The following is a 15,059-nucleotide window of genomic DNA, read 5'->3' as shown; positions in this document are numbered from 1 at the left end:
ATGGAAAAACGGCTGTGTCAGGCAACTTGCCTCAGAGAGTTTTGGAAAGTGCTGTTATGTGAAGATGATGCACACTAAAGCTTTACGACATGAACAGTATATCGAAGTTTACTTAGAGGAAAAAAAAAATCAATACACTTTAGCTTTGTGCCAGCTGACTATGCCAAGATTGCTCACTTTCGCTCCACCAGTTTTTTTTTACTTTGTAAAGATCATCAAAAAACAGGTTCTATTATATGCTATAGCTAAGGCTCCCATAGACCTCTGGGATTTGGAGAGATGATTAAATACCTCATTATATAAAGATTCAAAGTTAACTTTTATATAACTGAAGAAAGCCTAAATACTATTCAGGGTTACATTACATTGTTACACTAATTGTTCATATTCACTTTTTTATGTACAGAAGAAATTTACAATAAATGGTTGCTTAGAAGATACATGGGATGCACCAATAAATTATGGAAAGGACAGTTTTTTACATTTTGTAGAAATTAAACATCCTGCTAAACGTTGGGTGCATTGACACATGCTTTTTTAGGGGAGGAGGGAAATGTATAGTTTCTGGTCTTTTAGGACCTGTTCACACCTGTGTTTCCTGATGCACTGTATTAACACACACTTTATAATGTACTAAAACATGAGAACAGACAAACAATTTTGTTTTGGTGCAGTGTACCACAATACATGAAAGTTGTGCTCAATCGTAATGTGCATAAATATGCATCAGCAGCAGACGTGTGAATGGGCATCCATGTCTGATTAAAAGAAAAAAAACACTCCCAGATATTACAAGTAAGATATTGCTGTCCAGTTAACCTAAATCAGATTACCGAGATGCAGATTGAATATGTATAAAAAAAAAAATATATCACCAACCACAACCTATTAGACAATGATCTGGTTATAAAGAACACAAGTGAGAGTGTTATCAACTTTATACCAATACCATATACAACTCTATATTTAAAGGTTCAAATCTGAGAAGTTTTATATTTATGCAATCTTACTGAGCAGCCGAATATTTAATTTTAAGCTGCAATTTTTCTCCTAAATTGCCTTGTCAATGTATGGAAATATTCACATAACAAATGTTTTAACAGTGCCAATTAGTATTTGATGCAGGAATCCTTGTGAAAGCTAGATGGCAATCTTCACAAGCAAGGTAAATTTCCTTTCCTTGCTTGTGAAGAATAAATAACTGCAGAATAAAAACAGCTTTTCATAATGGCGAACATTTAGGATTTCAGCAGTACCAGAGGTTTGACTATTTACGTTTTTTTTCTTTTATCATAGACAACAAAAATATTAGATTGTAGACTTTAACCCTTATATGACCGAGGTTTTTCCTTTTCTTTTTTTGATCTCAGACCAGGTTTAGAGGCATTGAAATTCTTCAGGTATTGTCTCCATTGCAATTGGACATTCCAAGGTCTCTGTTGCAAAGTAAATTACCATTTTCACAACAGGAGCTGTATACATTCCAAAAGATGTTAAAAATTTTATGTTGAAGATATATCGATGATTTAGGTGTCCTCATTTTCTCCACATGCGTTCGGAGCGGCAAATCAATTGATTGTAAAATCTGCAGAGGTTTCTGATAGAATTTGAAGGTAGCCCAGCCTCTTTCCTTACTGGGCCCAATTATCTGGAAGGCTTTAACCCCAAGCTCCATAAACAAAACACTGTTCTTTCTTGTCAACTGTGAAGCGCTTTGAGAAATAATGAAATGAACTCACCCAAAAAAATGTATGTTTTATTATATTGCTTTAATTATCAATTTACATGTTTAATAAAGCTTTGGCACTAAATGGAAAAACATGAAAAACAGTCCTATTAAAAAAGGGAGTTTGTCTGTACTTTGTTAATTGAAGTGTGAAGAAGAAAAGCTTTCCTTATGCTCTTCGGTTTCAGTAAACGCCACTTCACGACCATTCTGCTCTGGAAGGTGAGCACAAAGATAAGAAGTGTCAGGAGCAAAAGAAAAAAATACAAACTTTAGAATGCAATATCTCCATTATGTGTTGAATAAGCTTAAAAGGTCATTCCACCTGTGAATTATGTTTCTGTTCTGGGCAGAGTTTGAATTACCTGCTGACATATTGCTTCTTTCAGGGATTTTAGAGACAATCTTAATATCCTCCAGACTTGCAGACCTGCTACAGCCATTACAAAAAAATCAGTCTCTCTGTCAATGGTGTTGCAGGCCAAAATTATAGTTAAGTTGGAAACTACAAAGAATATAACTGGATGGAGATGGCCTTTTCCCTAACATATGGTGCGATGCTGCTATATGATGGCAGAAGCAAAAGGCAATGGGGTTGATTTACAAAAGAAATAAAGGCTGTTTACTTACTTACTGCCAGGGAATTTTCCTTCAGCTTGGTAAATAAGGGAAAGCTTTGCTAACTTCAATCATTCAATGATATGCAAGCAACAAATCTATACATTTCAATGAAAGGTGGTTAAGTGTTTTTTTTTTGTAAGTGAACTGCAAGGTGAATATTAATTGCAAGGTGATAAATTACTTTGTAGCGTAAACAGCATTTTTTCCATTGGTAAATGAACCCCCACCCAAGTCCTGCAGCACTATAGTTACTGGTGACCATATTCGCAGCCCCTTTTTCCAGTGCTGGAATAATTGTTTGTAGACCAGTTTTTCGAGAACCTTTTTTTTACGATGATCAAAGTTGCTACTTATACATTTTAATAAGGAAAGTACAATTAATAACTGGACAGTGCATGTTTCTGGATATTAAACTTGTGGCCAAGGTGAAAATTTCCTTTTAAACTTTATGCAGTCATTTTCTAACCACTTTTTTAGTCTACTTGTACTTGCAAACTTTAATAAACGTGGGCTCAAAATAAGCTCTAAATTAAGATGATGACACAAACAGCAATTATTTTACAGATCTTTATGGGGTAGGAAGGTTTAGGCCAAAGAATTTATGGAAAATAAAAATCATTGTGCAATTAGGATGACCTTCAGTAACAAAGATTTAATTGCTGTGGAGCTATCTTGGCTTAGTCTCCTGCATGTTATTTTTGTTCTGCACACCCCTGCTGCACTGCTAGTGGAAAGATGGTTGACATGTAGTCACACAGGGCCTGATTTATTAAAGCACTCCAAAATTGGAGAAGATAGACTATCTTGCGTGAATTTGTGTGATCCAGCAAACCTAGAATAGACAAAATAATTTCCTATTCTTTGGCAAATATTTTCAACCCTAGACCAAATCCATTCCAGGTTTGCTGATCACCCATGTGCACCCATATTAGTCTTAATTAACTTCTTCAGCCTTGGAGAGCTTTAATCAGGCACTGTGTGTATGTGTTCTGCAGCTTTTCTCTGTGTTAGGTTTCCCTGTCGATGTAACTGTATATTTTCACTGTCATGTCCATCAGATGTCAAGGTGATAAACATTCTTTGCTGTGTTTTTAACATGATGTGAATTATGTTATCAGTTTCTGTCAGTGTTTTGTTTCTATTTTGTGTTTATCATTTTACACATACATGGGGGAAGCCATATTTGTTTTTTATATATGCAGATCTGCTGCTGGTCTTGCAGTGTTGCAGGGTAGCTGTCATTTACTGTGCCTTCCAACAATGCAAGGGCTAAAGGGTCTATTTATAAAGCAGTGACTCTGACATTCACTGAAACATTACCTGGTAAGAATCAGTTACTGCTAGTAAACAACATGGACCCTGAAGATTCTCCACCAGAAAATGTTTCAATGAATGTCAGATTCATTACTTTATAAATAGACCCCTAAGTGTTTGTTGACCCTTGGACAAAAAAAAATCACTCCCTGTGTGGATGATATTTGGCTGACACCTTACCAAATAGTGGTTATGCAGGGAAGAAAAGTAATGGTAGTGGTGGCTAATCTACCACGCTTATAATGGCTCGTCTACAGATTTATCTTATAATAAATACAATAGACAAAATATAAGCAAAAAGCAAGCATGTAAAAAAGGTCAAGTGAAAAGTTACTACTTATAGAAAATGTAAAAATGTACTTAAAAAAAAAACTTTATGCCATTACTCCTCTAAGCAAATATTTACTTATTTGTAATTTTACTGGTAGATTAGGTACTTGAAAGAGAAAGATCAATGTACATTGTGTATATAGCTAGCTAACTGCCTATTAAAGTGACCCACTGGCCCCGTTACTTAAATCTGCAACACCACTAAATCGAGAAGTATGCTTAGAGCATGCTAAAATAACATTAAATAATGTTACCATAGAGCAGGGGTGCGCACACTTTTTTGGCCTGCAAGCTACTTTTAAAATGGCCAAGTCAAAATGATCTGCCAACAGTAAAAATGTGGACTTAATAACTTCTGCGCGCAGTAGAGTTTATTTTGAAAGGCAGGGCTCCGCGATCTACTCACGTTTCCTTTGCGATCTATCAGTAGATCGCGATCCACCTGTTGGGCACCCCTGCCTTAGAGGTTACTTAAGCAATGACTGCTACTACAGCTTTAATAATGATTTAGTGCAGGAGAGACACTGACCTGGAAATATTTAAATCCTATACCATTCTAAAAAAAAAAAACAAGCATGTTTGGAGAAGTCAGTAATATTTCTATGTTTACAGGTTTTCTTTAAACACGTAATATGTAACTTGTGTAATATGTGGCATTGAAAAATCCTTAACTCACCTGTTTTAGGCATCCTCCATACTATAACTTATCTTATACTGTTGTATTAAAAAAATACAGTAATTCTTGGTATGAGGTTGCAAGTGACAACTATTTTTCCTCTTAACAAAGCAGCATGTGGAGCATGGGCCACATGCCCTGTGTGTTGTGTTGCACTGTAGGGACCATTTATTGTGCAATCACCAACCATTGCAAGCATTTTGGGAAGGGAGTAACAAAAAAAATAAATAAAAGGGGATCCAAATGGTGATAAAGTAAGTATAGGATCCAGAGGGTGTAAATGGAATTTTTGTTTTGATTTTGACTGACTTTAAAGTACAAGCCACCAGACTATTACCAGTAATGAGAATTTGGTGAGCAGGAAGGAATGAAGAATAACTCAACAGATATTGGATCCTTCATACTTAAACCAGAAGTACAATTCCAATATTTTTTTAGCATACCAATAAAAGTTATTTCTAATATGTATTGTAAGGATGATGTTTTCACATGTGTTTACCTCATTAGGCTTCAGATGTACCAGCACTTAAAATGAGGGCTATGCACACAGAATTTTTATTAAGCCTAATTGAATAATTCACTCACCACTGAGCTGCTTCTTTAGGGATGTTAAACACCATCAATTAGAAGCAAAGCCACTTTACTGAAGAGAAAAAACAGCATTTGCCATAATTGCAACCAAGATAGGTGGATGCTCTTAATGCTAATTAATGAAGACTAAATAACAGGGTTCCTGAAACCCTTTGTGTCTCTGTCCCCTGTCCTCTCTGTAAGATAAATAGCCCTTTATTTAACTAGAGTGATCAAGGTGAACTGGAAATTAAAATGTTTAATTATTTTTTTGTGCTACTTAGGTTTCAAACTGATATGCAGCCAACCGATGAGACATTTATCCTCTGGGACCAGGCTTTTACTAAGCAGCAGTGTCATTTAAATCTATTTTTCTGCATATTTTAATAAAGAATTCAGCAGGGGCAGGTGATAGCAGCAGTAGTCTTACCTTTCTATCCCCAGGAATTCTCCTGGAAATATCAAAAAGAAACTATCTTGGTTTAAATAAGGCCCTATGTATTAATCTACAAATTAATGTCCTGGACAATTTTATTAGCATGGCAGTTGATCAAACTCTTTCCAATTCATCCATAGGAAACCTGTGACTAGGCTACAAAGAAAAATGCTGATAACTATATGGGACTAATAACTGTAATGATAGTAATCAGTATATGGATGGCTTTCTTCACATGCCTTTAATTATGATATTCTCAATATTTACATGCAGACAAATTGTCCAAGAAAAGTGACAGTTACAGGAGTTGAGTGCAAACAATAATGCTTTAGCTGCGTTGTATTTTTTCATGTGGTTAAAAGATATTTGTATATTGTGTGACTTATTTCCTGTTCTTTAACACCTCCTCTATAGTCCTGCTGAACCATAAGTGACATATGAAGTTATGTGACAAGAGCCCATGGGATAGCTGCTGCTTGTTGGGGCCTTCTAAAAATGCTTGTTGTGCTGTTGTGGAAACGTATTTTCAGTGAGCTTTCATTTAGACTTTTACATTTACATGCTTGCTCTTGCACATTCATTACTGTATTATATCTACAAATTTGTGGCCCAGCCACTAAAGGAAAGGCATTATTTTCACTTAGTTAACTTTCATGCACGTCAGAGCAGGAAGTGCAGCAAGATGAGCACTTTTACAGTAGTAATACATCATAAAAATAAAATTGTATTCTAAAATGCAGTCAATGCATGGCACTATTGGCCAGTTTAGAAAACTGTGGGCAATAGTGGGACAATTCCCAGGGAAATATTTTAAAACACCTAGGATTGTCTTAGGAAATCAGGACAGCTGGTAACTATACGAAACAAAAAATAGCCCAGTAAACATAGCTTACTTTTAAAAACCTATCAGCACACAGAGAATATGATTACTTATGATACATTTTACACAAAGGACTGTGAGGGCAAACATTTTTAATCCCCTTCCGTCTTGGTATGCAATTTTGTTGCTTAAAGTATGAATAAACACTAAACTGCATCTAATCTGCGATAATTTAAGATAATAGTTTTTGGCCATAAATTTAAAAAAAAAACAAATAAACAAATGGGTAAGCTTTAATAGATAACAGTGGTCAGGCTTTGGTATTTAAATATTGAAATTTTTATAAAACAAGGGTGACATCATCTGTTCTACAGCAGAATTTGGGGAATGTGGACTACTTCTTCAAGTCTTGAAGAAAAAGATTGTAGCCCGGAAATCCAAATCTTCCTGCAAGGTGTTTTTTTTTGTTCATGCCACTTTTTAGTCACAGGAAGGGGTTGCCCACTTAAAAATAGATTCTCAATAGAGGTCAAAGTTAACCTTAAAAATCAATAAATGTGCATTACAACAACTTATCAATTACATCTGTAGCTGCAGCCATTATAGATAAATTCACCATAATAGTAGAAGCACTAAAGTCCTTCACCCAGCCCAGTTTACCTTGCTACCCCTCCCAGCATTGGATCAGCAGACCTTTCTGCTTTATTTCTCTAAACCCATAAAGGTGCTCTCAAAATAAGGAAGCCAATTGAGTTGAGATTCTGAAAGAAGTTATCTCAGGAGAGTCAGTGATACTCCTGTAAGATTAGGATAAAGTGTTTTATAGTGCCTTCAGCTACAGAGGTCAAAACCCTGGTTGTTTCAAAGCTTGTTAAGAATATAAATTTATTTGAATTCCATAGCCTGGTTACAAGTACACTTTATACCGTACATATTTGCCATTTTATAATTACTTGAAATATTCATAGCCTTGCCAGGGGGACACTTTAACTGACCACAGATATTATATGGTGTTCAGACAAGTAAGCATGTTAGGAGATGAGGAAAACATGTACTTTCATGAAAGCAAAATATGTAATAATGGGAGAAATAATAAACATACTATTGGTATGTTACATGGCCAGTCCATCTAATAATTTAGCTTTGGTCACTTAGGTATTATTCATATTAAATCTTTGCACTTTAAGGTTTAAGGCAAACTTGCTGTAGTAATTATCTAGGCATCCACTCTGAACAACCTATTATTTTTTTATATATTGTAAATCTGGTATCTTTATGGATGGGTAATATATTACAATACACTGGGCCTGATTTAATAATGCTCTCAAAGACTGGAGAAGATAGACTATTGTGGGTTAACTGGGTAATCCAGAAAACCTGGAATTGATTTCGAAAATCATTTGCAATTTTTAGCAAATGTTTTCAATAAATACCTAAATCCATTCAAAGTTTGTTGGATCACTCAATTCACCCACAATAGTCTATCTTCTCCATCTGATTTTAGATATGCTTACCGCAGGAAGCAACAAGGATAAATTAAGCTGGTGTTCTAAATTAAAGAAGCTACTGATAAGACCATGCTACCAACCGTGGGCTGTGGGTAACATGGTCAGACGAGTAGTACCATGAGTTAGAACACGGGTATCAAGCATTTTCAACATTAATGATACTTCTTGAATGGCTTTTCTGACAACACAGCCCTTATCTGTATGGACAGCTCATTTCATTACAGTGTATGCAGTGAATAAGATCTCGTTCTGAGTGCAGTGTATTGATCCTCAAATATAATAGGTCTGATGGACTTGCTCTAGTTTATCATAAGCGCCGCAGGCCGGCAGGGATCATAACTCTTAAATGACAGACACTGAAGAAAATTAAGCCACACTGCAGCCACAAGGGAGGGTGCATTAATATAGAAAATGTATATGCCTCAATAAAAACCTCAGTGGCTTGAATACAGCTGTGCAGAAGTCATTTCCATAAGAATGTGTTTAGAGCAAAAGTTCATTTCATGCAGTGCCAAGATTACACAGTAATCTGAATATAAATGATGTTCCCATTAAATGTTAGTATACAAATTCAGCTTCTGCTTTTTTTGGCATTTACTCTCATCTAAACATGGGCAACTGTGAAATAAAGAGAAATCAAACAACAGATACATTATTAATGTGTCTGTACAGGAAAGGAATTCCTTGGGCTAAAACAATATTTTTGTGTGGTGAATCAGTATTTAGTTGGCTGGGGATTGGAAACAGCATATTTGTTTTATTTAAAGAATTGCACCAAACTCTGAAGGGTTACAAAAAGCTAGCTATATATATATATATACATTTCTTGGAATTGGGACCTATCCTGAATCCTTCATTGCAGCATTTAACAGATACATAGAAACATTTCTCTCTTTGCAACTGGTCAGTCTAGATTTTTATTCAGACTCTTTTGTCATGACACCCCCTTCATTAGAAATTGCTATTGTTATACTGATTTAATTAAAAAATCCTAAATTCATTAGTCCAGTGCAAAGCCCAGATGAGGGAGGACCATTTGAACCCTGACAGTGTTAAATTGTTATCATAAAAAAATCAAATGTCTATAAAAAAAGAATCTGGGCTTACATGCCGCTTTTGGTGATTTTGCGCTTGAGCACTAGATCATGTAGCTTATAATACTTTTTCTGTAACTGGTCAACTTTTAACTAAAGATAGGGCCTTTTTTATTTTTCAATATTATACCCATTTCTAAAAGGTTTTGGTTAAAAAAAATGAGTGATGAGGCATTTTCAAAAAAGGAGGCAGCACAGGAGATAGCAGAATTAGGACATACTTACAGGTTGCCAAATAGTACCACAAAGTATTGGGACTGATAATTCTAAAGCAGGGGTGTCAAACTCAAATACACAGAGGGACAAAATTAAAATCTTAGACAAAGTCACGGGCTAACCTTGAAATTTATTGAGGACATTTTTTCTTCTCATTAGATATAAACCCTTTTCATATGGAAACAAAGAGGTTTTGCTTCACATCCAAACTGGAACAAGCTTATAATTGAGAAAGAGGAATATAAAATTCTTTATTTAAGAAAAATCTTATGCCTTTTCTCTACTTGTAGCCTTCTATGTTAAATTTCAATGGTAACCTTTTTGCACAGGCTAACAATAATAATAAAAACAACAATATTCTTCTGTGAAAATTCAACCATTCAAGTCCATGCCTTGGAGTAGCCTAGGAGTAAAAAAAAAATACAGCTGAGAGGGAGTGCTGGAAATGCCAGACACGACCAATGCGGAGCTAAATCTTATGAGTGGCCCTCTGCTGAAACTCCCTCTTCATTGAAATAGTGCCGCTACTAAAAATTCCTGGCATTACTTGCATCTATAAAACAGTCCAATGTAGGGCCACACATAGGCAGAGAGGCTGTTGGTCTATAGACGTGAGTGATGCCGGGAATTGTAGTAGCGGCGCCAGCTGCAGTTCATATTTAGGATTTCTTTTGGGGGCCAAAAAAAAAAGGACGTTGGGGGCCAGAGTTTGCCTCCCCTGTTCTAAAGTATTTTTAGGTGATGTCCCAAAACAGCAGAAAAACATGGGCATATAGCAGTTATCCAAATGGCTCTGCTCATGTTACCAATAAATAAAACAAAAGTATATTTGCACTAAAAGAGCTTGTAAAAAATATCACTGCAGCCTCAAAGATTTCTAGATTACTTCTGCAGTGTTTACTATGTGACTAAAAGGTCAGAAGTCACTCTAAAGGGACAAAACTCTTTTACAGTGTTAAATATTTCCATGCTGTCATTTGGTGTGCTGACCAATCAAAAAGCAGAGTCTGAACCCTCCTCTGATGTAACTGTGAAAGAAAGAAGAACAAGATTCTCTGAATGTGGACTTTTAAACAAAGTCTGCTTTATGTGTTACATACTATGAAATCTTGGCTGCTTTTTAAACATCTTTGCAGTAAACAGCATATTTAGAGAACAGAAAAGACATTGTTACTTACTCAGAGGCGTATAAGCTAGCTGTGGCTTTGATGATCATGTAGCACAGTGTAAGGGCGCTGAGAAGACCAAAACTGGCAATAATGAACCATTCTTCTGTTGACAAAGGAAATGGGAGGGAGTCACTCTTGACAACAATTTCAGCAGCAAGGCCAACACATCCCATGCCCAAAAAGGCCAAAGGCAACAAGAAGGAGGAGAGTGGTTTTCGGGGGCTACTCCACAGGACTGAGCCAACCGACCAGGATGGAAAGCCAAGGTTAGTATAGTTACTCACACAGAGAGAAAAGAGGAGAGTTAGCAGAAAGTGATTATATATGCATACAGAACAGCAGGATTCAGGACAGACCAGAAGAATTAGTGCTGAATGAATACAAGCAGAGATCTTACTTGGCACTCAACAAATACAGTGATTAACAAACATCTTTACAAGGTCAGTGTGGGCTAGTCAGTTAAACAACTTAAACGAATCAACCAGTTTAAATGACAAGTTACCCAAAAATATAAAGAACATTACCACAAAATTACCCTTTAATTTTCCAAATATAAGACTTTTTTTGTATAGCATTACCCCAAACCCTGCACACCCTAAACCCTCACTTTTGTTCATGGTGCCTTTTTTTCAAAGTAGTAGGTCAGTAGCCGATCATAAAAAAAAAAGAAAAACTCTAATAATTAGACCTTAAATCTCTTTTCATGGTTTAGCATTTGTAGGATACATATACATTGCAAACAACAAGTGCCTTAACAAAATTGTATTAACAAAAAACGAGATAAACATTCGCATACTTTGCAAACTAAATGACATGGATATTCTTTGTGTTAAAGGTTTATTTGTGAAAAAAAAATATTTTTTAATAGAACAATCAAAATGCAAATTGTTAAACTTGTAGAAAGACTAAAAAAAACTGCAATAAACCTATTTTACTACTATAGTTAAAATTCCTCTTAAGCTGTAAAGAGATTTAAAAGTAATTACAAACAAGAAGGCCAGTTCTTGTTCACTGGAGCCTTGATCCACCATTACAAGCTATTATAAAGCTCTAAAAAGTGCACTTTTATTTCTGGTGTGTGAGACGAAGTGATGCGCTTATGCTGCTAAAGTTTTTTTTTAGATTAGCAGCATAAGACATGTTGCTCTGCTTAAATTGCCTGTCTGATTGCATGCAGGGAAAATACACAAAATGAACAAATCTGATATATACTGTTGGACTGAACATCAAAAATCCATATAAGCAGAATGTGGAAAGCACAGGTAAAGTAAAGAAAATGTAGAAAAGTACATTGCAGCAATGTAAGACCTTGGTTGGTCTGGTAAACAAAAAAGGAATGCCATACCATAGCAAAACAGATGCTGTGTTGACAAGCTACTGTATATCTTTTTGGAATATTAATATAAAAAATAACTTTAGCTCAGGATAAAAATATTTCCTGCTAATATTTGTCTAGTGTTAAATGTGCTATAATCAGTCATTATAGAGTGGTACAAAGCCAAGCCCACTACAAGCCTTATTACACACTTAATACATTATTCCAGGCCACTGCAACAGCTGTAAGGTAATTTATCCATGTCACTTGGTACACTGCAATCCATTCACACTGATGAGGGAAAGTTAGCAAAGGATTGGTACTGATTACTGCCATTACAATGTAACACTGCTTTCAACCTCAAAAATCAACAACAGAGGAAACACCAGTCATTAGTCATGTCGGGATATCCACTGTGAACTCAAAGAATTAAAATGCTTTATTTGTAAAAGTGCTTTAGGTATTAGGCACATACTATAACCTAAGCATAAAAGGCAAGGAATAAGCAGGTTGCTAAGCCTTCATGAGATATTAAATGAATTGCACATCAAATATCCACTGGCAATCTCAACTACAACCTACGATCAGTCTAAGTCTTCATCATGTACGTCTATGCCATGAGAATTTGTCAGGCAGCTTGTCATATTCTAAAGTTGAATATGTTACTGATTTTCTGAGAGCTCACACACCATTGACTAGCAATCCCACCTAACAGCACTTAAAATTTTATTTAACATAAATGGAAGGTTGGTCTCTGAATAGCCATGTTGCATGATGTGATGGGTTGTAATTAAACACTCCTGCTAAAGATCGTTTATTTCCCCAATTGTTACCTGGCAAACACACATGAAAACAGTTTGTGTTGGCAGCTGGTGATTTAGACCAGCTTATCAGACATTATTACAGCTTTTGCATGACAAAAAGGAAGCTGATAGGGCCAGAAATCATAGCCTACTACCTTCTTTTTGGTATAGGAGTTCTTTAAATTATTGTCAAACTAAATTTCAAATCCTCAAAATGCATACTGGGAGGTAAAGATCTTCTTTAGGTTATCACAATACCCTTAACTGTGAAATAACAGCACAGGAATTTACCATTCTCTTTCAGAAGTTTACAGTACACACACATGTAACACACATAATTAAAGACTTTAAAGACACAGAAATAAAGATTGTCATTTAATAAACTTTTGAAAGGATAGATGATTATTCTGCTTATAATTTAAAGTCACAAATGGGAAAAAAACTAGTGTTAAAAGCCTGTAAACACATACTAGTAAATATTCTAATATCCATTAATAATTCACAATACCATTTGAGTCATACACTTAAGTAAACATTTAACAATCTAACAATTCATTTTTAGCTAAACATAAGAACAGACAGACAGGTATTGTCTTTGGTATCTTTGGAGATAACGAGAGAAACTTATATTATCACAAGAAATGGTGTAGAAGAAGCACATGCCAAGGATGCCAAGTCTGAGGACGCAGAGTCAAAATCAATGCTGGCACCATCAAGAAATAATGTGCAGAAGAGTGCAGCACAAGAATTCAGATAAGTCAAAATACGGATTAGTTATTACCGGAAGTATGTGAGCCTACTCAGTATAGAACAGCATTGATGAAGTTAACCTAATGCAACATTATAGTAATCAGTCACAATTTTGAGATTAATATTTCTTCTTGTGAATTTCTACTGTTGAAAGTATGTCATGCTATAAAGGGCTTGCATCAAATATTCCAGGGAGAAGCCAGTATGAAGCACCGCAGATCCAGACCTCTTGACATAAAATGCAATTGCATTGGTATCTTGGTTCATGGATCCACAAATGCAATTTTTCAGTCAAAATATCAGTGTATAACTGCAGGTTCACATCAGCACGCGGATTCCACCAAAAGATTTGCTGTATTCTTTAGTTTGAGGACAACAGGTCAAATTGAATACATTTCTCTTCAATCTTGGGAGTAGCAACCTATTTCCTACACAAAGTTGCAGAGGTAATACCTTATTGCTGCTCTCCTTTTCTCTTCCTTGATGATTGTTTAAAAGATAGTTGCCAGTTACAGAAAGTTGCCTCTCCTAGAGGATAAACTGATGTTGGCTTTCATTAAGTCAGTGATTTTCCAAAATCAGAATTCAGAATTCTTCCCCCTATCCTTTATATCTAAGCTAACCTCACTAATGTGTGGAGCTGCATTTTCGCATAAAAAGTAATACACAGTTTTTGATACAGCTTTGCTACATATCTTCTTTAACCTATGATTTACTAATAAATACAAAGGTTTGATGTGCGCAAACAGTTGTAATGTATGTTCTATATTGAGACGGTAATGAGTAAGTGTGCTAAGATACTTGAACCACAGCGAAAATTGTGGTGCTGCTCATGTAGGTGTGGAAGTCCTTGGTCGTGCTTTGAGCTATTCCACCATCCCCTTCGTTAGGGAAAGTATCCATCAGCCAACTCTGCATTAAGCAAAATAATTCACAGTGGTTTCCTTTGGCTCCACCCTGATGACACACATCATCAATCAATTCAGAGGTCTAGTAGCTTAATTTGTTTTCTTTTCAACCTGCTCATTTTTTTAGATTTTTTTTCTATGCAAATTCCAGAACTTCAAAGAGACAAAACATGGGGCAATGCACATGTATTGCAGAGATGTACTGCATACTTTTTTTTTACCCTAACATACAGCCTTTAGTCTGCCAACCAGATTACAATTATTTGCTGGCATCTAAATGTAAAGTTCCACATTTCCTAGTTACAATAAAGTCATAATAAAATGTACCTACAGACAATGGAGCTCAGTCATTAGGAAGCAACTAAATATGTTTCTTGATGCAGCCATGCACAGGACAGAATTACAATTAAGGCTAATTACTACAGCTAAAAAATCCTATCATTCAGTGTACATGGGAGAATTTTTCATTCCTTTTTCATACAATGAATGGATCTAAAGTAAATTTGAAGTGAATTCAACGGCCAACCTATTGTATCTGAACAATTTTTGGGTAATCAATCAGAACAGATTGTACGTGTTGGTAAATATCAATTAAAAGTCATCTCATGTTTACAAATGATTGGGAGCTCCTGTCTATCCTGTGGTGCACCATATCGCTGGATCAGAATTGCATACATATACAGTATGTTAAACGTTTTCAGACTTCCTTTACTCAAACAATCAAGTACAAGGTCTTCCTTCTTTTTCATAAAGTATCGAACAATTAGAACCGGAGCTATGTTTTTATTACTACCTGGGGCTTC

At 35.6% G+C, this 15,059-nt stretch overlaps 1 protein-coding gene across 4 annotated transcripts in view; it reads right to left on the bottom strand.

Annotated features, from left to right (window-relative positions):
- Positions 1 to 15,059, bottom strand: part of RNF130 (ring finger protein 130) — a 160,703-nt gene that overhangs the window by 12,476 nt on the left and 133,168 nt on the right. The window contains exons 8-9 of one of the 4 annotated variants that reach the window (XM_072400576.1): positions 10,490 to 10,583; positions 1,736 to 1,941 (exon numbers count right to left, since the gene is read on the bottom strand). The exons of 1 other annotated variant lie outside the window; for it this stretch is intronic. In XM_072400576.1, coding sequence (XP_072256677.1) covers positions 1,926 to 1,941; positions 10,490 to 10,583 — 110 coding nt within the window. In that variant the 3' untranslated portion in view covers positions 1,736 to 1,925. Of the gene's footprint in view, positions 1 to 1,735; positions 1,942 to 10,489; positions 10,584 to 15,059 lie in introns of those variants that run through there. 2 more of the 4 variants (XM_072400578.1, XM_072400579.1) reach the window with 2 other exon arrangements.

The sequence above is a fragment of the Pyxicephalus adspersus genome, chromosome 2, assembly GCF_032062135.1.
Source record: "Pyxicephalus adspersus chromosome 2, UCB_Pads_2.0, whole genome shotgun sequence".
Lineage (NCBI taxonomy): Eukaryota > Metazoa > Chordata > Amphibia > Anura > Pyxicephalidae > Pyxicephalus > Pyxicephalus adspersus.
Note: the sequence above shows the minus strand (reverse complement) of the source record. Positions and strands in the feature narration are given on the sequence as shown.